Source organism: Corythoichthys intestinalis, chromosome 16 (assembly GCF_030265065.1).
Source record: "Corythoichthys intestinalis isolate RoL2023-P3 chromosome 16, ASM3026506v1, whole genome shotgun sequence".
Lineage (NCBI taxonomy): Eukaryota > Metazoa > Chordata > Actinopteri > Syngnathiformes > Syngnathidae > Corythoichthys > Corythoichthys intestinalis.
Window position 1 is genome coordinate 14,132,223 of NC_080410.1, and position 24,869 is coordinate 14,157,091.

A 24,869-nucleotide genomic window follows, 5' to 3' on the forward strand; every position below is an offset into this window, starting at 1 on the left:
GCACATACAGAAAAATAGCTGGGGCCATTTCTCGGTCATATTACAAGTTTCACCGTTGGATTGTGCTTAATGCTGAATGCTTGACCATCACAAAAGCTATCAGAGAAATCACACACAGTCAGATACAAAATAACGCGACATAGTAATTGCTAGATGCAGTCCGTGCACAATCCACTGATTAAGTTCAGCCGTTTTGACAAGGTTAGAGCTGCTATCCGACTCCATCACGTTCATTTGTAGCGTTAGCCGCTAGCGGCCGCTAGCGTTAGGCGCTAGCGTTAGCCTGTGGCCTGGCTACCAGTAGAAAGCAATGAAAGCACCATCTCCGGAAATCGTGAGAACAAGGGAGTACAGCGGGTGAAAGCCCGTCTAGATGCCACCAAGAGTCTATTAAATGTCGGGTGAAAGTTTGGCGAACCTCCCTTAAGCCACACTCCATCACGTTTTGCTTGTAGCATTAGCTGCTAGCGTTAGCTTGCCGGGCTTCTGTTTGATTGGCTTCCTGATGATCACGTGACTCCCTACGTGAGTACATTCACTGCTTTCTTCAAAGGGAATGAACATAGGTGAAAAACACAGAGTCAAAGCGGGATGAAAAGACTATTTTCTTGGTTTTATTAATTTACCGAATTTACCGACATTGTCAAAATTACGTCGGTCATCGTGAAGAATTTCGGTGACGGTAAATTTTCGGTTTACCGCCCAGCTCTAGGCCTGACTCACCTTTTAGATTGCTGGGCGAGTCATGCACTCTGCTGACCATTCACTCTTCCTGGATGCTGGTCCAGGTAGTAGAGTGCATGTAAGCCCCCTCGTCCCTGTTGATGGTCCTCGGGCCCCGCTTGCGGATCTCAATGGCCTCCCTGATCCAGCTCTGATGTTTGTTTTCTTCGGAGCCGATGACTCTGGCCACTGCAAAAGGGAAAACCACATTATGGACTAGGAAAAGTCAAGAGTCATCCGCGCCGAAGAAAACAAATGTCAGCGCTGGATCAGGGAGGCCACTGAGATCCACAAGCAGAGCCTGAGGACCATCAACAGGGACGAGGGGGCTTACATGCTCTCTACTACCTGGACCAGCATCCTGGAAGAGTGAATGGTCAGCAGAGGGCATGACCCACCTGTCAATCTGACAGGTGACACGCCTTCATCTATCAGCGGATAAAAATGCGTCACACCAACACCAGAGACTCTCTGATGAAGGCGGAAGAGTTCGCCAAAACATGTCAGGTAATTAAGACAACCTAAAACAAATGTCTAGGATAAAATGAAAAATACTACAAAAAAGTAAAATGATCAACGATCATATTTTGTCTGTTTAGCCCAAGCCTTGTGAGATGTTCGTGAACCGTGTTAGCATGGGTCGCTATCGTTCTTGGTCGCTTAAGTGTTTATATACTGTATGTGCTTTATATATGTCTTTAATGCATTTGCGATGTACACTCACCGGCCACTTTATTAGGTACACTTGTCCAACTGCTCGTTAACACTTAATTTCTAAACAACCAGTCACATGGCGGCAACTCAGTGCATTTAGGCATGTAGACATGGTTTAAGACAATCTCATGCAGTTCAAACCGAGCATCAGTATGGGGAAGAAAGGTGATTTGAGTGACTTTGAACGTGGCATGGTTGTTGGTGCCAGAAGGGCTGGTCTGAGTATTTCAGGAACTGCTGATCTACTGGGATTTTCATGCACAACCATCTCTAGGGTTTACAGAGAATGGTCCGAAAAAGAAAAAATATCCAGTGAGCGGCAGTTCTGTGGGCGGAAATGCCTTGTTGATGCCAGCGGTCAGAGGAAAATGGCCAAACTGGTTCGAGGTGATAGAAAGGCAACAATGACTCAAATAACCACCAGTTACAACCAAGGTAGGCAGAAGAGCATCTCTGAATGCACAGTACGTCGAACTTTGAGGCAGATGGGCTACAGCAGCAGAAGACCACACCGGGTGCCACTTCTTTCAGCTAAGAACAGGAAACTGAGGCTACAATTTGCACAAGCTCATCGAAATTGGACAATAGAAGATTGGAAAAACGTTGCCTGGTCTGATGAGGTTCGATTTCTGCTGCGACATTCGGATGGTAGGGTCAGAATTTGGCGTTAACAACATGAAACCATGGATCCATCCTGCCTTGTATCAACGGTTCAGGCTGGTGGTGGTGGTGTAATGGTGTGGGGAATAATTTCTTGGCACTCTTTGGGCCCCTTGGTACCAATTGAGCATCGCTGGAACGCCACAGCCTACCTGAGTATTGTTGCTGACCATTTCCATCCTTTTATGACCACAATGTACCCAACTTCTGATGGCTACTTTCAGCAGGATAATGTGCCATGTCATAAAGCTGGAATCATCTCAGACTGGTTTCTTGAACAACTCAAATGGCCTCCACAGTCACCAGATCTTAATCCAATAGAGCATCTTTGGGATGTGGTGGAACGTGAGATTCACATCATGGATGTGCAGCCGACAAATCTGCACCAACTGTGTGATGCCATCATGTCAATATGGACCAAACTCTCTGAGGGATGCTTCCAGCACCTTGTTGAATCTAAGCCACGAAGAATTGAGGCAGTTCTGAAGGCAAAAGGGGGTCCAACCCGTTACTAGCATGGTGTACCTAATAAAGTGGTTGGTGAGTGTATATGTTGTAAGCTTCCAAATCCTCTGTGAGCGTGCACGCAGTCCCTGAATGTAAACACAAGACGCACATATGACGTTTGACCATTTTTTGTCGCAGGCAGTGACGTTTCGACTGTTAATAAAAACGCAAAACTCTAGTTAATAATGTACACATGACAACGCATCAAACACAGAATTCGCAAATCTTCACATTGGTCGGAGTTTTTAAAAATCCTAGTTTTTTTAATGCCCAAAAATGTGTGTCTGCGTGTGGATGATAGGCCAAATCGTAGAAAAAGATCTTTTTTCGAGATACCCTGTTACATGTAGACATGGCCTAAGTCTCAATTAATCACTTAGCATTTTGTCATAAAAAGCTACGTTCCTTTTTAATTTGAAAGGATTTTAATATGTAATTAATTGTATTTCAATACAAAAGAGTTGGAAAAACAAAAACCTAGAAGATCTAAAGTGGAAATGCCTTTCAAATGCCATCCAAGTGCCATTTCAAATGGATTAGACGTCTACTAGTGATAAACCAATTTAAATTCCCAGTAGAAGGATGAAAACAGCCACATGATTGGACGTCTTATCATTTCATCAGTTAAGCGTTGTTTTTCTTTTTTGTTGTAGAATTATGCTAAAGAAGGAGACTCACTTCCCAGCAGGGTGCATCCTTTGATAGAGCCTGGTCCAAGGCCTCAACTACCCCCAGGCTTCTTCAACTCATCTGTTAGGCAGTTTAAGACCGGCCACAACTCAATGGATGCCCTGGATGACCTCTCATCTCCACAGGGACCGCATTCCTCAGATAACATCCCGGGGGTTGCAGAGGGCACAACGTTGAAGACAACAGTGCTAGATTCCCTCGATAACCTTTTTTTGAAGTCTCCTTGCGATCTAGCTGTAGAAACCAATCTGTCCATAACAGACCCGGAAAAATTAGAAAAGTCACTTGTTGATTTACTTGGGTCTGGTGTGCACCAGCTGGACTCCCTGGATACCTTCGATTCATTTCCTCCAACGAAAGGTGAGAGGTCTTTGCTAATGACTTTCCAACAGTGGTCCTAGACACATTCTGCCCAAAAAATTGTACAGAAGTACCTCTTCTTGCGACATTAAGGCTACGTTCATACTACTGGTCTTAATGCACAAATCCGATTTTTTGCCATATCTGTTGTTTTGGCATGCCCGTTCAGACTGCCTTTGTCCATTGAGACCATTCAAGTATTACGCATGCACACTAATTCGCAGTCCGACAATCGCTGAGCAAGATTACCCGCATGTGCAGAAGCATCAAAACAAATGACCACACATGCTGGCTGTCATCTGTCATTCAAGCGATATCATATTTTGCTTTTTAAAAAGAGGACACAAATAACAGACATAAATAATCCCAGTTAAGGCTTATATTCAAAGTATATGGATCGATAGCATGCACGCACTGTCCGTGCATGTCACACACACATACGCGCCGACTCTCGGCCGTGTAGGCAATGTTGAAATATTGCTTATATGGAGCAGACAGAAAACCCATCATTCTCAGGCTTATCCTCAACCCATTTTTATTTTTTTTATGACTGTTGTCAAGTCCGACCCTTCCTAAAAAGCCGTGTTCAAGGCAAGCTAGGCGCTAATAACGCACAGCTGCACCGCTACCGTGGCGTCTCTCTCGCGTTTTGATGACGTAATTGCTGCATGAATTCTGATTTGAGAGACTGGACAGTACAGACCGCCGCGACAGTCTGGAAAAATGTGGCCCAGATCGGATTTGAACCACATACGAAAGTGACCCAGATCGGATTTGAAATGGTCCAGTTCTATGCGACTTGTCACGTTCAGACCGTCAAGTTAATGCCTCACTCAAGTCGGAAAACCACGAAAAAATCGGATTCATGCATTAAGACCTATAGTATGAACGTAGCCTAATTGGTTCTGGAACTACTCTCGCAACCAAGGGTCGCGTTAACCGGAAATTTTCCGTCGTTGACCGGTTTTTTAAAACGGTGACGGAAAAAACTGAAGTCCGTCCGTCATTTTGACAGGTTGCAATTCACACCCCAGACCACAGCATATTAATTAGCTATTGTCTCTCTTAATGCATGACGTCGTTGGATATTCTGTCAGAATATTGTAGCGTCACCGGGGTCTGGCGGCGGCACCGTGATTGACACATCAACGCGAGGTTCTTATTGGTGCACCCGGTGTGCCAGTGCGTCATCCAATTGATGGACAAGATTGCCGCCTGTGTATAGACCCCAATCACATGACGTCACAACTCCGCCCCCCTGACCGGAGCCGCCATATTGTGTGTCAGCTCGTCATGTTTACACATTACCGCTACGTACATACCTCCTATTACGGCGTGTTTTTCTGCTCGTTAATATTAATAATCAAAATGGTGAAGGCGTGTGTGGCGGTTGGTTGCTGTAACAGAGAAGATAGACGGAGAGACTTGAAGTTGTACCGTATTCTGAGAGACCCGAAGATGAGAGCGAGATGGACTGCTGTAATTCGACAAGAAATCTGGGCACCAAACGATCACCACAGACTATGTAGTAGTCTTTTTATATCTGGTAAGATGCATTTAATATATATTTAGAAGATTTTGGGCTGACAACCACAATTAAGATCATTGTGTGACGTTGGTGATTGGGGTCTATATCGTTGCCTCCTTTTCTTTGGGGGCGGAGTTGTTGGCGGTAAGCAGAGTAAAAAGGGAGAAAAATACCACGACTTCCGTGTCTTAATTTTTCGCCGCCAAGCAAGCATTACAATATTAATTAAAAATGAATGAAAACTAAATACTATTGAATATGTCATCATTATCATTTTAAAAATTTAAGTGACGGGTAAAAATAGACTATGACCGGATTTTTATGACCCTGTCAAAATGACAGACAACGAAAATGTCTAGGGCAACCTCTGCTCACAACCCTAAATATTTCGTACGTAGAGACGCTTTTTCAATGTAAATGCCATAAGCCGTTCCAAGCACTACTGAAATGTCACATTGAATTTTATAATCGGGGTAAAAAAGGAATAAAACAACAGCCAAACATTTCAATCATTCCATATACCTAACCGTACCGTTAATACCTGTAATGAATAGGGTTGAGCATCGTTTGAAACTTAATGATTCTGGTTCCGATTGATTCCATGTTTCGATTCCGATTCTGAACGATTCTCGATTCCGATTCTTTTTAAAAAAATTAAATACAAAAAAAATACACAAAAAAATAGGCACTGTCAAATAATTTAAATTTTAAAAAATTTATTCGTTTATATTCATGCCTGCATGTGTTTTGAGTCTGTCATCACAAGAGGATTAAGGTTCTTCACTCTATCTGATGGTAAACTTTCATTCTTCAAAGCGTTTTAACCGAAAACCGATAATGCATTTGTTGCTATTTTCGACCAATAGTTTTCGGCGCTAAATTTTCGGTCACACATCTGTAACACCTAGTCTACTTTAAACTCTTGGATAAAACTCTCTTGAGGAGAGGTGCCAAACCTGTTTTTGTATGGCCACATTGTAGTTATGGTTCCCCTCAGAGGGCCATCATGAATGTGACACAAATTGAATGATACCCGTTTTTGAAATCAGAAGCCAGTAATAGGAGGACTGATAGCAAAAAAAATCCTAAACAAAAAAAAAAGTTTTTAATCGTTACAGTTTGCCATTTTCAAGATTTACCCACTACCCATCTTGATAAAGTGTCTTAAAATCACCTTGAATTTAATTTGATAGGTTTTTAATTCTGTACTTTATAGTATGAAATTGTGTGTGAGAAATTTTCTGACATTTTAAGATTTACTGATGTTTTTTTTATAAAGTTGTCTATAAACGTTCCCATATGGGATTTGATTCGGTCTTAAAAGGTTTTTAAAAATCTTAAATTTCACTTGATGAAACCTGCCTGAGCCCTGGTTTTGACATTTAAGCATAAAACATGATTTGCTTTCGCAAGCCACATTATGTGATTTGGATGACTAGATCGAGTTCCTTGGCATTGAGTTTGACTACCTGTGCTCTACACTTTATGTCCTCCGAGTAAAATGTGGGAGTAATGTTATCAAACTTGTTAAATTTACAACAATGTTTGTCATGAATTAGAATTGAGGTACAAATGTACTGGAAATCATTTTTGTTTACGCATGTTACAACCCATCTGCATGATGAATTAATTGGGTATTGAGTATTGACCATCAAGAGTAATACTTACATTTTGAGTGCTAGGGTGTGACTTTTGCATATTGTGATTTTCACGGCAAACAGGTCAGATGGGACTCTGGGAGTCTTTAGTTTCCTTGAGGACAGCCCCTTTCAGACTTGCAGGCGTAGTGTTTTCCTTTTTTTCCCCAAATGTTGTTTTGACTGCTCAGTGTTTTGTTTACTAACATGGTAAAATAATTTACCGATTGTGTCATGTGTTCTGTATTTTCGTAAGTTTGTTTGATTTCACTTTGTGATGCAAATTTTTGGCCCATCTTGTATATGACACTCACTGTAACTGTAGCTCATCAATGTAAATGTGTAATGTCATCTTGTCATCTCTGTTCTTCAGTTGAACCTACTTCTCGCTGTGTCTGTTCTGAAAAAAAGCAATCCCCAATGCTTAAGGACAAAGTAAGACTTGCATTTTGTTGGAATTGTACTATATTTTTTTTACTTCTGGTATTTAAACATATTTTTTTGTCTTTTTCATTCTATCGAAGCAGAGTAATACACCAACTCCGATCTCCAATCCTCTGGCTGCTACTCATGAGTTTATGCAGGCCTGTTTCATTTGCTACGCTCGCTTAGGTGAGTTCATCTGGTCTATGTAATAATTTGTGTTGTAATAACGGTTTTACTAACGGGTGTAGTGAGTAATCTAATTAATTAGTTTTCTCATCTTGGCAACGGCATTACCGTTACTGAAGAGGTAAAGACATGCGTTACGATGCGTTACTACGTTGATTGAATGACGCGAGAAAAGTCAGAGGGACACGGACTTATGCCGACGAGAAAGCAGAGTGGGAATGGGGAGGAGGGAAGGGAGTTGTGACGCCATTGCAAACGTGATGCTAGGTGGCTCCAATAATCTTTCTCCCCCAAGAGATTACCTGACTGTAGCCGGTAGCCTACAAACTACACCCACACTATGCTACGGTAGATATCACATGTATATAGAACTAGATGCGAAATGACAGACACGGTGGCGTTACCACATCTATACAGAACTAGATATGAAATGATACTCGCCGGCGTTAGTAAACAGCCGCCATCTTTAAGCAGTAGACTTCTCAGGTAGGCTCTTTTGTAGAGAACCTTCCTAGCGAAGCTAAGTAACTTTTTATCTAAAATACTCCTAAATCCGTGAAGTCCTGACTTCAATCTATTTTTAAATGATGAAACAGTTTTAAAACTTTTCATGTCGAAAGTAGACAGAAGGGAACTAATGCAACAACGGGAGTAATTTTAACAACTCTATCGATTGATTCACAACATTAAAAGACATCCAAACATAGCAAAAGTTACTATGTTTTTTTTTTGTTTGTTTTTTTTTATGGAAAAAAAACATTAAAGGTAACACCAGTTACTTTGCCAAGTAACTAATTACTCTTACATTCAGGTAACTGAGTTACTAACTCAATTACTTTTTTGGAGAGGTAATTTGTAACTGTAATTAATTACTTCTTTATAGTAAGAGTAACAACACTGGTAATAACATGAGTAAATGGCGTTGTATCTACCCCGGTGAAGAAACACTTTTCGTACTGATGATCATAATCGTTTAATGGCCGTTGTGAAGCACCAGTATGAAGCACTTTTCTCTACCGGGGTAGTTACAGTGAAAACGTGTGCGCCTTGTTACGCCAGAGGTAGATAAATCGTTAGCTCAAAACATTGCTGTCATGAAATTCTCTTTTGCTTCCTCTGACGAAATCTCTAACTGCCTAGCTCTCCCGTGTTCCATCCGCATACAAAAACGGAAGTTCACAAAATTGTCTTCAATAGCAAATTACAGCAATTTTCAATAGGAAACAGGAAAAAGTAGAAATAATTGCAGATCCACTTCAGCAAATAATGTAACGTAAATTTAAAATAAGATTATGGGTTTCTGTGTTGTCATGGCAACTGAAGGTAATTCTGGACTAGCAGCCAACTACAGTCCCTTCTCTCCATCTCGACATTATAGTCTTGTACCATGTTTTTTCCCTGTAGCAGCTTTTTCAAACGTAAGCAAAAACAAAGCATTGTGACTAGTGCTGGTTACCGAAACCTGGTATCGATTTGGTACTGATTGATTGATTGATTGATTGATTGATTGATTGATTGATTGATTGATTGATTTCGAGCAGTTATAAAATAAATACATAAGCAAGGGGGAAAAAATCAGTAGTAATCATGATAAACAAAATAATAACAAAATATATATACATATATATGTAACTCGAAAAGGGGTGGGAAGACGCCGAGCTTTTTTGGGGTCTCACCACCTATTCAGTCCTTAAAATTTCCATGAGGTCACAGTCACTTCTCAATATAGTCATCGTCATCATTGCTATTATCACCATCACTACCACCGCCATCGCCATTACCACTGTCCTCATATGTATACCGTACATTCAGGAGTAAAAAAAAAATTATAACAACTTTACTGGCGCTCAAGGAGACATCCATTGTCTCTCAGGTGTGTATTATTTATTATCCAATGTTATTTGTGGTTCCGAAGCAACTAGTGGTAAATGGACTGAATAAAAATGAAGGAAAAAAAAAAGTTTTTTTTTTTGTTTTGGGTTTTTTAACATTCGCGCGTGTTCTCAGTGGCGCTATTCAGGAGCTACAGCACAAAAATATATAATATATATTAGGGCTGCAACTAACGATTGTTTTTATAATTGATTGATCAAGCGATTAATTAATTGATTAATTGTAGGGTGACCATATTTTGATTTCCAAAAAAGAGGACACTCAGGCCGGCCTCAAGATACTTGAATTTTACTCGAAGTTCACTCAAAGATGCATTTCACTTTAATCACTTTAATATATTTAAAGTGTGCCCCCTCACTCTGGATGGAAAAATGCAGTTTGAAAAAATAATAATAATAATAATGACCAAAAAAAACATATATATATATATATATATATATATATATATATATATATATATATATATATATATATATATATATATATATATATATATTATAATATAATGCAGACCCATGGTAATGTAGTCCAGTCAATACACATACACTAAGCCTGTCGCAATATGCAATAATTCCATTTATCACGCGATAAATAAAAATGAAGGTGGTAATTTTTCCGCTGCGATTTATCGCCTCACGTGCGCGCGCACGTGCGGCAGACGTGCTGTTAAAAGTTCGGATTCCTCGTTACCAACTGCGCAAAATGCATCTTCGTTCCAGGTCCGGCAAAAAGTAGCGCCGGAGCCAATCGTTCCCATTATATCCTATTGTTCAACGTATACCGGTCGCGTCAGTGCGCCGGAGTGACTGTGGACCATGTATGGCGCACCGGTGTTTTTGACATGTGGGCGCTCCCGTCAGGAGTGACATTTCACGCGAGGTGGCTATTTTTCGGTACAACGCCGGATATTTACAACGAAGTCCGCCAAAACATTGTTACCGACTTGGCTGCTACGAACAACCTCGCTTTGACAACGAACAGCTGAATGAAATTAAGAGTGCTGTGCTTCAAACTCGTCCTGTTTATGAAAGTCGATTGTCATATATTGGTGTTGTGTAGTAATGAGCAGACGTGACTTCAACGGCGCTTGCTAACTTTTTTAATGCGCGCACACACTAGATATCCATTGGCTACGTGAGCCCAGAGTGATTATGAGACACGTAGTCCATATACTACATCGATGAATTCTAAACTCATGACTGAATGGAAGTTAAGAAGGCGAAATCAATCCATACCAGTGACTATAGATAATGTTGCAAATATTGTTAATTCAGTATGTGACACAAATGGATTCGGACCACAAATGGGATGTCTTGCTCATGTAGTAAACCTAGCTGCTAAGAGAGCTGTAGCAATCAACAGTGTGCCCCACCTCAAAAAAACGAAACAAAAAATATAATTGTTTTTTTTTTTTTACAGAGCATTAAATGTATTGAATCGGATCGAAAATCGTGTCCCCCGTATCAAAAATCATACCGAACCGTGACTTAACTGTATCGTTGCATCCCTATGGAACACCATTCCAGAAGCTATGACGGGAAAAGTTTTCATTTGCCTAAATGCTTAAGTTATTAAATGCATTAAAAAAATTTTTTTTTTTACACATTTTATTTATTCTGTGTTTCTGTGCGGTATCAATATTGTTGTTTTTTACTTAAGAGGCATGGTCTATTGTTTTTAGTTGTGATTTCTTAAAAAGTATTTTTGAATATAAGAGTAAATATTTATCGCGTTTAAATGGGTGTACTTGATCTAAGATATACTGTATTCTCACTGTGTTATTGTAAATTGGTAAAAAAAAAATTGAGGGGGCACAATAATATCGCATATCGCAATAATTTATGAGAACAATTATCGCACACTAAAATTTATTATCGCAACAGGCCTAACATACACACAGTAGGCTTGTAAATTACTATCACAATTGCCCTTGACAAATTGTTACTCCCATTCAATTGATATTCTCATTCAATGTTCTAGATTGCTCACAAACAATAACCGAAATAAACTGACAAACTATTCAACCAGCATGTTTCCAAACGTAGCGGTTCAAAACTACGTTTCCCATAATGCCTAGCGTGGTTTAGCTTACTGATAGCTGAGGCAAAAATCAAACTTTGCTATAAAAGTTTACAATCATCGGCAGCGCAACGATGCGACGCCAAACAGGATTTTACAGTCAAAGCTCCGACAGAAGTCAACAGTTGCCATTATATACGTATTTATTGTAAAATAATTAACAACTGGGCAACCCAGTAGATGGCAGTAATGCCTAATGATAGGGGTTAACTGCCAACAAAAACAAGAAGAACTACTTCTTCCCTCCCTACTACTAGAAGCCATGTCATCGCAGGCAGGCTCTGCCACCCAGCGGCCGGAGGGATTCTCTTCAAAGTGGTCCCGTGAAAAATCTTAAAAAACGGACATTTTTATGAATTTATAAAACCCGCCCGGACGACGAGGATACTACGTGAAAGTAGGACTTGTCCAGGCAAAAGAGGACGTTTGGTCACCCTATTAATCGGATAACTAACTTTTTTCAATTACCCTCACAATTTAACTTGAATTTGTTTTAGGCATGTTGTAAATAACAATGAAGACAAAATGGATGACTATTTCCTTTAAAAATATTTTATTACAGCTTCCTGACTTAACTGTAGTCTACATCTGTACTGTTTTAAGTACATAAAAGTTGAAGTTTTAAATAAAGGTTCTGAGTATAAAACATAAAAATAATTTCTTATTAGACAAGTAAGACAAAAGTCGTGTTCATTCAAATAAAAAAGTGCTGCTGATTGACATTTTTTATCTTGTGAGTTAAGTGCTGATATAAATTATGTCAATGACTTATTTTCTTATCTTTTCTTTAAACAAACTAAACAACAAAATCGAATAAGGAGGCGGCAGGCTGTCGTGAATCAATTTTCCTTATCAAACAGTTATTCAGTTGTTCATTGTACAGTTATTAGTTTAGCAACCTCACCTGAGTGTAGCAGACTGGCAGTGAATTCTCTCTCTCTTTCTAGCTCTAATCACAAGTGCGCAGCCTCACATTACACACAAATGAAGACCCAAACGGGACTGCTCATAGCTGCCTGCTAAAATCATTTTTCAAATTCGTTGGCAACTAATTTATTAATCGATTTTAATCAGTTACTGCAGCCTTTATAATATATAAGTATTTAGTCAACCACCAATTGTGCAAGTTCTCCTACTTGAAAAGGTGAGAGAGGCCTGTAATTGTCAACATGGGTAAACCTCAACCATGAGAGACAGAATGTGGGAGAAAAAAACAGAAAATCACATTCTTTGATTTTTAAAGAATTTATTTTCAAATTAGAGTGGAAAATATTTGGTCACTTACAAACAAGCAAGATTTCTGGCTATCAAAGAGGTCTAACTTCTAACGAGGTCTAACGAGGCTCCACTCGTTACCTGTATTAATGGCACCTGTTTTAACTCATTATCCGTATAAAAAACACCTGTCCACGATCTCAGTCAGTCACACTCCAAACTCCACTATGGCCAAGACCAAAGAGCTGTCAAAGGACACCCAAGACAAAATTGTAGACCTGCACCAGGCTGGGAAGACTGAATCTGCAATAGGTAAAACGCTGGGTGTAAAGAAATCAACTCTGGGAGCAATTATTTTGAAAATGGAAAACATACAAGACCACTGATAATCTCCCTCGATTTGGGGCTCCATGCAAGATCTCACCCCGTGGCGACAAAATGATAACAAGAACGGTGAGCAAAAATCCCAGAACCACACGAGTGGACCTAGTGCAGTGCTTCTCAATTATTTTCTGTTACGCCCCCCCAAGGAAGACGTAAATGTTTCGCGCCCCCCCAAACTCTCTGCCACCACTGTAAATAGTATCATTTGTCTATAAAATTACTATTATAAATACGCATCTGCCTAACATTGTGTCCTTTTTTTCCCTAATAACGTAAAAAAGTAACAGATCAACTTATAATAAAGTAGAACTTTATTAACATTGTTTTGTTTGTAACAGAGAAGACGACGCGCATCAATTTGCCTGAATTAAAAAAAAAAAAAAAGTCCCATCCAAACTAAAAAAATACACTCAAGTTACATTTTTGACCATTTGATAAAGAAAAATAAAATGTAATAAAATCAGTAAATAATAACAAATTAAAATTGATTAGAAACATTCACTCATGAGGTCAATATGCCAAAAAATTTGATCGGAAAAACAAAACTGAATAAAAGAAAAAGAAAAAAAAAGGTGTCCTTGGACAGAAGGACAGTTTTTATTTTTGTACCTCCTTTGCAATGGTGTGGAGTTATCTTGCAATGAGCATGCTAACAATGCTAATTGGTTTACTGATATTACACTGACAAAACAGGACGATTGTTGGAAATATTCGGCTGTTTTCGCTGAAAAACAATCAAGCTTATCAATGAGATTGGGGTCTAATGTCTTTAAGTGGCGTCTTAATTGTTTTGGCTTCTGGCTGTCCGCTATAATTATTTTTAGACACAGTAAACAGTGCTCTATCCTCATTACCCACTGTATTAAAAGTCAAAGCTAAAAGGCAAACGGCACGAAAAAAGCGCATTCCCGGCGGCCGAGGTAGAACCGTAGGTGAGGGCGGTCGTCGTGACGACCCCAAGCCAAAAATGGCACTTCTCGGGCGGCGACGTGAGAACCGGCCGGACAAGACAGTGGGTCGCTGCGTGAGTCCGGTTGGAAAACGGCTTTCGAAAACGGCGGCGGCGCACTGCTGTTCATATCTGTTTTCTGTGTGTTCTGAGTGCTCTTCCTTAGTTCAAAAATACTGCGCGCACTCTGAAAATGTGAGCGCTACTGCCACCCACTGAGTGGATGTGCAAGTACACTTTATTCCAGTAGTGCAAAAAAAAAAAAAAGCATGTTCCCCGAGGTCACATGCGCCCCCCCGGCATCGCTCTGCGCCCCCCCAGGGGGGCGCGCCCCACTATTTGAGAAGTACTGACCTAGTGAATGACCTACAGAGACCTGGGACAACAGTAACAAAGGCTACTATCAGTAACACAATGCGCCGCCAGGGACTCAAATCTTGCACTGCCAGACGTGTCCCCTTGCTGAAGAAAGACATGTCCAGGCCCGTCTGCGGTTCGCTAGAGAGTATTTGGATGATCCATAAGAGGACTGGGAGAATGTGTTATGGTCAGATGAAACCAAAAAAGAACTTTTTGGTAGAAACACAGGTTCTCGTGTTTGGAGGAGAAAGAATACTGAATTGGATCCGAAGAACACCATACCCACTGTGGAGCATAGGGGTGGAAACATCATGCTTTGGGGCTGTTTTTCTGCAAAGGGACCAGGACGACTGATCTGTGTAAAGGAAAGAATGAACGGGGCCATGTATCGGGAGATTTTGAGGGAAAATCTTCTTCCATCAGCAAGGGCATTGAAGATGAGACGTGGCTGGGTCTTTCAGCATGACAATGATCCCAAACACACAGCCAGGGCAACAAAGGAGTGGCTTCATAAGAAGCATTTCAAGGTTCTGGAGTGGCCTAGCCAGTCTCCAGATCTCAACCCCATAGAAAATCTGTGGAGGGAGTTGAAAGTCCTTGTTGCCCAACGACAGCCCCAAAACATCACTGCGCTAGAGGAGATCTGCATGGAGAAATGGGCCAAAATACAAGCAACAGTGTGTGAAAAGCGTGTGAAGAGTTACAGAAAACGTTTGGCCTCCGTTATTGCCAACAAAGGGTACATAACAAAGTATTGAGATGAACTTTTGGTATTGACCAAATACTTATTTTCCACCATGATTTGCAAATAAATTCTTTAAAAATCAATGTGATTTTCAGTTTTTTTTTTCCACATTGTCTCTCATGGTTGAGGTTTACCCATGTTGACAATTACAGGCCTCTCTAATATTTTCAAGTGGGAGAACTTGCACAATAAGTGGTTGACTAAATACTTATTTGCCCCACTGTCCATTGTATTTTATATTGATTCATTTATCATGTTACTACTATTTACAATCATTCGTCCCTCGTTACTTTCCCGCTTCAGCTAGACAGATAGACACTCTTCTATTAATGATATGAGTTGAGGATTCTTGTCACTTTAATCACTGTTAAGGTGACTCAAACATAGTGTAAAACTAACAAAAAGTGCTTTACATGCTGTCTTGAAATAAAAATTGATTTCACCATTAGGTCAGTTTAGCATTGTTTGTTCTTTCAATGTTGTTTTTTTTTTACTACTAAGTTTGTGTGCTTTTTACTACCGGTGTATGTATTTTTTGGGGGAAGTATCAGTTCAAGAACCGTTTAAGCACCGGAACCATTTTATAAAGTACCAAGTGGTAACCTGTATCAGATAAAACCCAAATTATACCAAACCCTAATCGTGACAGCAGATTTTTCTTTGTTTTCAGGTCAAGGGGTAACGAGCTTTGTTCACAAGCCTGAACTCGTTCACAACTGTAAGCGAGACGTTCTCTTGTGTAGACGAAAGGCAGATTTTCCTTTGGCGTGGACAAGAGTGCGACAGCCCCCTACGTGGACTTCCTTCACTGGACCATTTGTTCTTTGTAAAGGTGATGAACTCTTCAGTGCTTAACTCCTCACGTGCTAATGACAATGATAACATCCAATCGTGCTCTTTTCATCCTTCTGCTGCAAATTTAAATTAGTTTGTCACTATTTATTTGTCACTGTTACTATTAGGTTTTTCACATGACGTCACAGCACTTCCGCCCAAATAACGTGCTGCCATTTTTGGCGTGTCGCCACTCTCATAGCCACGTTACACCTTTGTGAGGCTCTAAAAGTGTTACCATTTTTTACGGCTTTCCACTTTTCATTCATTCTTAACGAGGAAAACACGACGAAGAGAGCTGCAAAATGTCATTGTTTCTGTCTCTCTACTTGATATTCTTTTTATCCAAGTATTTTTTCCCCTATTGCTCAATAAATGGCATGGTCATGACAAATAACAGTCTTGTGCTAAATGGAATATGAAATAATATTAATGCACTTATTCAGGACGACATGGCAAAATTACTCCATAATGGTTAAAACTGTCAACTTCACCTTTACTGTCGCACCTCCCGAACAATATTTTATGACACCTAAATCGGGCTCATGTAATTTCCCCTCCCCGGCTTTGGACAATGTAAACAAACCAAAAGGCGTGACAGCTAGCCGACATGCTAACCCGAACCGAGTGATGTTTCAAAGTTTTCGAAGTGGAAAATCACACAAAACGTGCCTGGATTTTTTTCACATGACGACTAGTTTGTCGATTGTCTTCGCCGATCAGCAAACCGCCCAGCGGAGTGCAATTATTTGCCCCACTGTATGCAGCACAGTATCTCCACCTATCATCAGGACATACTTTGGAAAAATTAACACAGGTAAAACTGGCTTGTGGCAGCCATGCATTCATAGTGACGTCACTTTGTCAACTCGTCATCATTTTACGTTGCCCACAAAAAAATCCATGTTATCTGGAGAGGATTTTTAGTTACCATTTTTTACCTTGTCAGTCCTCTAGTACTCTGCTTGGTTATTATGCGATTATTTTGATTTTCTTTGTAAAGTCATTGTGACGTTTGCAGGATAATTTACCTCATTGGCTGCCATTTGACATCCAATTCATTTTAATTGCTGCTAGTCCTCACACTTCAAATGGATTGGATCTCTAGTGCTGTCGATAGCAGCCAATGAGGTAAAGTTAAATCTGTTCTTCCTCTGGCCAGGATGCACCCTCCCACCAATTACTTTATTATGTTGGTTCAATCGCTGCGAACCCTCCTACTTTTCATGGATTGGATCTCTTACGCCATCATTTTTAGACAATGAGCTAAGGAGTGTCTGACCACAAAAGCAATTACGTTACAGTCAAATGATTATGCAGAAATTTAGTACTAAAATATTTTTTATATTCAGTATCATTTCAAAAGACATGGTATGTTAGGGTTATTTGCTCGCTGTGAGGATCCGGGATCCTATTAAGGGTCAAGAGATAACCGGATTACTCCTCTGTCCTATCTTTAATCGTGTTCGTTTCTCAGATGAGATGTATACTAATAATTATGTGCCAATCTGAGTTAAGAGTGAATAAAGAAGAGTCACAGACCTTAAGTTGTAATTTGTTCCAAGTATATTGATTCCAGAGACAAAGCAATCGGCAATTACAGATATCTGGCTGATAGTTCTCCAGTCTGAGCAATTACAGAAAAGCAGAAGTAGCAGTAAAATTCTACAGCCAGGCACATAAGAGTGAATAAAGAAGAGTCACAGACCTTAAGTTGTAATTTGTTCCAAGTATATTGATTCCAGAGACAAAGCAATCGGCAATTACAGATATCTGGCTGATAGTTCTCCAGTCTGAGCAATTACAGAAAAGCAGAAGTAGCAGTAAAATTCTACAGCCAGGCACATTCCTTATATACTCCATTCGCGAGGCAATTAGCATACTAAGGACATGGGGTGATGTGATGTTGAGATGACGTGAAGAGCAGATGTCCAGACGAGAAGTCCTCTTGAGCACCTCCGGCCCTAACCCTAACCCTGTCAGCCTTTGGCGCAATCTGTAGCGGCCTACGATCTTAACGCCCTTCCACTAATCAATGCGTTCTTACCCTTGTATTATGTTTAACCGGGTGAGTGGCCCACTTATAGGGAATTAAATAATGGAGAAGTATTGAAACTTCACTACATTACAGTTTCCCTGAGAAGGCGAAACAGGGCAGAGATCACCGTTACAAACAACATGCCTGCTGCATGGCTGTTCTACGGCTGTGACAGTAAATGGAAAGGGCATTTTAATGTACTTGTACTTGCAGATAAAAAGATAAAGTAATAAAAATAACTGAGAATAAATGCGGTTAAATACGGAGCAATTTTATTTACTTCTAACAAGTATCAGTATAGTATCGGCATTGGCTGATACCACAGAGCCGGTCGGAATCGGTATTGGGAGCCAAAACATAGTATCTTTGCAACACTAATAATAATCATTAATCTGATGTTGAAAAGTCAAGAACATACACTCCTGGGAAAATGGAACTAAGCTCAAGGATGTAGTCGTTCGTTGTCAGTGGCAGGCAGTGTGTTAAAGAAAGTCTTTATAAGTTATTAAATACTCTGCTTACCTGTTGAATGTTTATTTTTTTAAATACACTGTAGAGCTCCTGATGTCTGGAGATTTGGGCCTCTGTAAGTTCGGGGAAAAGTGCACATTTGCCTTCAACCAAATGGAAATCGATGTTTGGACCGAGGAGAGGAAGGGGACGCTGGACAGAAATCTGCTGTTTGGGCCATCTCGTGTTGACAATGTTGACCCTGTGAATAGCATTATACGCCTTCTACAGGAACACAAGGGCATGTTTATATTCCTCTGTCAGGTAGGGCATTTGCAGGTTATTGTACAATAGAGAAAAAAGTATATAATCTGCTTTCATCTTATCTCTATCTTTTCCTCCATTTTCAGGAATGCTATGACCGTAAACCTCGTTTTATTAGTAAGCGCTGCAGAGACAATCCCACTCTGTGCTCTAACTCGAATGTCCGCCACTCCTTTGATGCCAATAAGTGAGTGGAGCATACGTCACTTCACAAATGCTATTGTAAAATCTTATGATGCAGCTTTTCATTTCACCTACTTTTTTGCCTGTCAGATGTTTAGCATTTGTAGTGACGACAGGCAATTTCAACTATAGAAAAGTACGCCCGCTCAACGTGCTAGCCCGCTTTGAATTATGCAGCCAAGCCATTAGCGATGGATGCCTCGGGGAGTACAAGTGCCTTAATGCTCACTCGGTCATTGAGCTACAAACCTGGCGGGTGCAGCGGAGTTCAGGTAATGTCTTTCAGAAACTTGTAGAGTTAAGTGTTCTATCTACAGTATTTTTGTTGATGTCATTTCAACTAGACCCATGGCATATTTGTTTTTTTTTTTTCTTGGATCTGAGGATATTAACAATGCCTCTGTATGATGGAAAATTCCATGATAAAAAAAAAATAACATTCTGTTAAATTGTTAAAGTAATACTTTACTGACAGTATTGCTGAGCTGTATTATTATCTTTGTGAAAACTACATATTCACCCCACCCATAATACAGCATATAGTTCTTGGAGCCTGATTGATTTAGATTGCATATTCTTAACTCGCCATCAATGCACAAATTCAGTTTCTTCTCGCTGATGAGTATGTCTTGTTGGTGTGTTTATATTCCTAGGTATCACCCCTGATGAGATTGTTAAAGTCTCGACAAATTATCATGAACAAGAGGAGATGAACACAAGAAAAAGGAATTCAAGTAAAGTAAGGCGTCCATTTGTTTCCCCGAGTAACATCACAGTACTTACATTACCGTTCTTACATTTAGACGTTAATAGCAATATTTGAATAGAGGTACAAATACAAAATTAAAAAATGAGTAAAACTACTAAATCAAGAAGTAAACATGAATCTTCACTGAAATTTATATACAGTATATCATAATATTGATGACTTGGCACTATAAAGAAATTGCCCTCAAAATGGTATTTTATTACCTTATGACATTATACATTGATACCTCTACATACGAAGTTAATTCGTTCCAGGGCCTTGTTTGTAAGTTGAAATGGTCGTATGTTGAGCAGGATTTTCCCATAAGAATACATTATACTTCCATTAATTCGTTCCACAGCCCGAAAACCTACACTAATACTGCTGGTACTATTACAAATGGCAATTACACATAGCAAAACAAAAATTATGAATAAAAATTGGAATAATAACAATAATGTAATAATAATAATTCCTGTAATAATGTAACGAATCAGGTTCTAATGTGGAGGACGTGCTTTTCATGCTGTACCTGAATGCACTGCGTGGCTGACGTGACAGAGAGAAAGGTGTGGTAGAGGTTTTAATTTCTCTTTTAACATTTTGTTGTTCGTGTCAACTCCGGCGGACAGTAGGCGTGTTGTGTAGGACAAATTTTGAAATAAATGATTAAAAACCTGACGAAGCTGGTGATTTCTTTGGCGATGTTACCACAGTAATAATTGTCATTTTAAATTCTATAAAGACTGGCGAACGGATGTCTGAGGTGGACCGTTGAGATTGTGGACATTCTACGGCCGTGTTGTCGAGCCAGTTCACAGATGCGCACACCACTCTCATATTTTTTTATCATTTTCATCTTTAGTTCAATGTTGCATCACCTTTTTCCTTTTTTTCACCACCTGAACTAACATTCTTGGAACCTGTGTTGATTGATCGCATTATTTGTTTCTAAATTCGACGACATTCTTGAAATACGATTCATGACAGCGCCGCAGTTTCTTTGTTTTCCCGCACGCCGGATTTTCTGAGAGAAATCAACATGGGTTCCAAGAATGTTCGTGCAGGTGGTGAAAAAAGGTGAGGCTTACCGTTGAAATGTAGATGGAAATGACAGAAAAATATGAGCGTGGTGTATAGAGCATTTATTAAGGGTTTAGTGTAGGTCTTCGGGCTGCAAGATGAATTAATGGAATTATAATGTATTCTTATGGGAAAATCCGGCTTGGCATACAAACAAGGTCCTGGAACGATTTAACTTCGTATGTAGAGGTACCACTGTAGAAGTATACTGAAATCTCCTACAGTAATGTAACAAAGTACCTGCACTTCCCATCACTGATTAGAATTTGGATATGTGTCCTACGTAAGCTCGCTCTATATTTTTTATCCTCTTTTATTTTTAAGATGGCTTCTGCTGCTACAAATAGTGTTGGCGCATCTAATGGCAAGAGTTTGAACATGAACATGAAGATGAAATTTGTCTGTGCTAAGTGCTTTCAAAACGGCCTGGTCTCTACGCCGGACAGAGCTCTCAAGTATTGCTCTGCCAAGGCCAAGCACACGTAAGTTCTGTAACACTTCACATTCTGACATCCAACACAATTGATACTTGGGCCTTCAGTGGTGACTTAATGGGATGTAATACCGCCGCTATCATGTTGCAGTTATTGAAAACATTAACGCATTGGCTGCCATTGACAGCGATAGACATCCAGTCCATTTGAAGTGGAATGACTGGCATGTTATACACATAATTGGAAATCTATCATTGTCAATGGCAGTGAAAGAGTTAATAAAACACAATATAAGTGTACAACGTTGTCCTTTGTACATCATTTATGGCCACTATACAAATATCGTGAAATCTACAGAGGTGTTTTGCTAGTTTTCTGAGGGCTCTAATGCAAGTTATATTAGCCAACCCGACTGACTATGATGGACGTTAGCATGATTATCTTAACACGGCAGCACTTTTAGGTAGAAGTTGGAAAACAAATATAAAAGGTGTTGGGAGTGGTGCACCAAGACAAACACTGCAAAATGTAGCGAATAGAGCAAATGTTTTATGTTGTAAATGTCGATCATTGTTCCATAGAAAAGGCATTGTTTGCTCTTATGGCTCACCACAGTTTAAATGAAGTGAAGCTAATATCTTGTGTTCATACACCTGTTCTCCATTTCACCCTCAAACAATAATATCAGGTGGACAAAAGAGCAAAACACCCTGCTCGTGAAGTCCTTGGAGAAGACTAACTGGGTTCCTGTCAGACCGGTTCCATATAAAACTAAGCATTTCCCTTTAAAATATGAAGTGAGTCTTCGTCCTCACTGATGTGCTTTGCAAATTTAGTGAGAAGTCATTTCCTTAATACATTGATTTGTTTGAGCATGTCATCAGCATTTAAATTCTCTTTTTGCAGTTGTGCACCCGGATGATGGAGAAAAAAAAATGCACCTACAGCGGAAATTGTCCTTTCGCCCACAGTGAAGAGGAAAAGGAAATGTGGATGTATATGAAGACTAAAGAGTGCAAGTTATTTAAATATTCAGTGTAACGGAATACCTAACATATTTAATGAAAGACCCATATTATGTTTTTTTATTGTATTATGTCGCTTTATCAACTAAGCCAACCCAAGCCCCCCCAAAAAACACCAAGAAAATGGTCAATTAATTTTATTTAAAAGACGTTAAAATATGCGGTTTTGTACTTCTGTTAACTTTTCTACATTACGAATACTGAGCTCCCACCTCCACTTGCAAGACCCCACCTTCAACCCTACACTCTCACACAGACGTGTCAAACTTCGGCTGCAGTCACTTTCTTCTTCATCGTCTTCTTTGGTCTGCTTCGTCTTGGCGGGTCAGTGGTTGTTGGCAACCAATCAAATAGACTTTTTGGAGACACACTACTATAGCAGATGGCTATAGATATCAACACGCTGTGGAATTAAAGTTCAGACATACATAATAAGGAAACACTTCCATATTAAACATTGTAAAACGTTAGCATTGCTACATTGAGGCTAATGGAAGAAAATGTACTAACCACTTTAGCCTGCTTTAAAACATTGGCAGTCTTCTCCATAATGCAAAATTGCGGTTAAAAGGTGACACTTTACATTAAAACTGGCTGGATTTAAGAATTTGCTAGCGATGCGAACAAAAGAAAATCTATCACTGACACCACATGCTTGACGAAAGCGAAGTGCACTTTTGTTTTTGTTCCTGAGTGTAAAGCTTACGGTTAGTGGCTTAGCAAACGTAATTCCGGTGAACATTTCAAAATAAAAGCATATAATGTTCAGATTTCTGGAGGCAATCTCATACACTTCAGTTTCTACACTAAGAATAAATTTAAAATGACATCCATTATGAAAAATCTTATTGGCAATGATAATATGACGTAATAAATGATAATAATTTGGCTTCAAATTTGTTGCATGCGCACTTTGCAGGACAAGATGACAGTCATTTTGGATCAAAACACTTTTGATTGGCCCTAATTGGCAGACAACAAAAATGACGTTAGGTTTCTCCCCTATTTCATATTCTGCACTTAACTAGCTTTAAAATGACTCATTATGCATTGTTTTTTTTTTTTATATTTAAGAAATTTTAATATATTTTGTGTTTTATTTTAAAATAACAATTTATTGCATTTGAATACTGTAGGTGATTTATTAGGATGTATTGTCACTATTCGTGGTTGAACAGGTTAAAAAAAAAACAGGCAATAATACCGCATTTTGGCAATAATTTATGAGAAATATATCGCCTACTAAAATTTGTTATCGTGACAGGCCTAAAAATGATAAGTAAAAATCACATTAAATAATCAAGAGAAAATTGAAATCGGAAATGGAAATAAAGCCAAAAAAATGCATAAAAAGCAAATTGAAGATTGAAATTTATAGGCAGTTGTAAATACGCTGTGGTAAACAATAGCGTTTTTAGCCCTGATTTAAAGGAGCTAACAGTTCGAGCACACTTCAGACCTTCAGGTACCGATAACTTGTTCCAGAGGTGAGGAGCATAGTAACTAAATGCTGCCTCACCATGCTTGGTTCTTGTTCTTGGAACATACAGGAGACCCATTCCAGACGACCTTAGGGGTCTAGATGCTTCATGGGGGTCAAACAAATCAAGTACTGTATGCATTTTGGACCAAGGCCATCAAGTGTTTTGTAGACAAGCAGTAGTATTTTATAGTCTGTCCTTTGACTCACTGGAAGCCAGAGTAATGATTTCGTAGCCGGTGTAATATGGTTCAATTTCCTAGTATTTGTAAGCATTCTATACTAGCTGCAGTTTTTCCATGTCTTGTTAAGACAAAAGTAAAATGATTACTTTCTTTGATCTGCCTGGTTCACACACTTTCACAACAATGTGATGTCAGACGGCACAGCTCCAGAGCGGCTTAAGGGAGCCTGGCCAAAATTTCACCTGACATTAAGCAGACCCTCTGCGGCCTCCAGACAGGCTTTCCCCCGCTATAAAAGCACCGCTTCTGTGGGTATTGCCAAGTTGTTGTGGCAACGCCAAGCTATCACGTAGTTGGTTAGCCTGAATATTTAATCTCTTGAATTGGACTACCTAATTGGTCCAACATGTATGTCAATCAAACACCTAGGAAGTCGCAACAGAAAACAAATCGTTTGATAAAAAGCGCTGTTAACACAACATAGTTCATCTATTTTTTTTCTGGAACATACTCAGTTGCACATACCGACATTAGATGATGAAAAACAATTTTAACTTTGTTCTTTAAAAAAAAAAAAAAAAAAAAAAATGCATTGTATGTGGCCTTTGAGTGAAGTAAAATTAAGAATGCCAAATTGGCCATTCTTTATTTTAAAAAGATGCCGGGGCCCATCATCTGTTTACATTTAAGTTTTACACAATCCTAAATTAGCGTTTGCTTTTAACAGTGTCCTTAAAGATGAATGAATTGTGTGTGCCTGCAGACTTTGAAATGCAGCAGATGTACGACATATGGCTGACATTAAGCTTACACAATCACAAGGGACACGGAGACACACCAACTCAGGATATCTCAGAAGAAAAAGACATTGCCATGCCAACAGACAACGCTGAACAAATGGTGGGTAATTGATAATAACATGTAAGTTTCACAATGTTAGTTTACAATGCACGATTAGAGCCGAGTTAAGGCTTAAATCATCAATGTAAAAATAATGAAAGCTCATCTTTCAGTGCCATTGACGGCACT

General features: G+C 39.4%; 1 protein-coding gene across 2 annotated transcripts in view; it reads left to right on the forward strand.

Moving 5' to 3' along the window:
• Positions 1 to 24,869, forward strand: part of LOC130932130 (zinc finger CCCH domain-containing protein 7B-like) — a 48,172-nt gene that overhangs the window by 15,729 nt on the left and 7,574 nt on the right. Inside the window, exons 9-20 of one of the 2 annotated variants that reach the window (XM_057861550.1) lie at positions 3,258 to 3,654; positions 7,193 to 7,254; positions 7,344 to 7,431; positions 15,727 to 15,888; positions 18,485 to 18,702; positions 18,789 to 18,889; positions 18,976 to 19,157; positions 19,539 to 19,624; positions 21,041 to 21,198; positions 21,839 to 21,947; positions 22,057 to 22,165; positions 24,604 to 24,740. In XM_057861550.1, coding sequence (XP_057717533.1) covers positions 3,258 to 3,654; positions 7,193 to 7,254; positions 7,344 to 7,431; positions 15,727 to 15,888; positions 18,485 to 18,702; positions 18,789 to 18,889; positions 18,976 to 19,157; positions 19,539 to 19,624; positions 21,041 to 21,198; positions 21,839 to 21,947; positions 22,057 to 22,165; positions 24,604 to 24,740 — 1,809 coding nt within the window. The remainder of the gene's footprint in view (positions 1 to 3,257; positions 3,655 to 7,192; positions 7,255 to 7,343; positions 7,432 to 15,726; positions 15,889 to 18,484; positions 18,703 to 18,788; positions 18,890 to 18,975; positions 19,158 to 19,538; positions 19,625 to 21,040; positions 21,199 to 21,838; positions 21,948 to 22,056; positions 22,166 to 24,603; positions 24,741 to 24,869) is intronic. The other variant, XM_057861551.1, reaches the window with a different exon arrangement.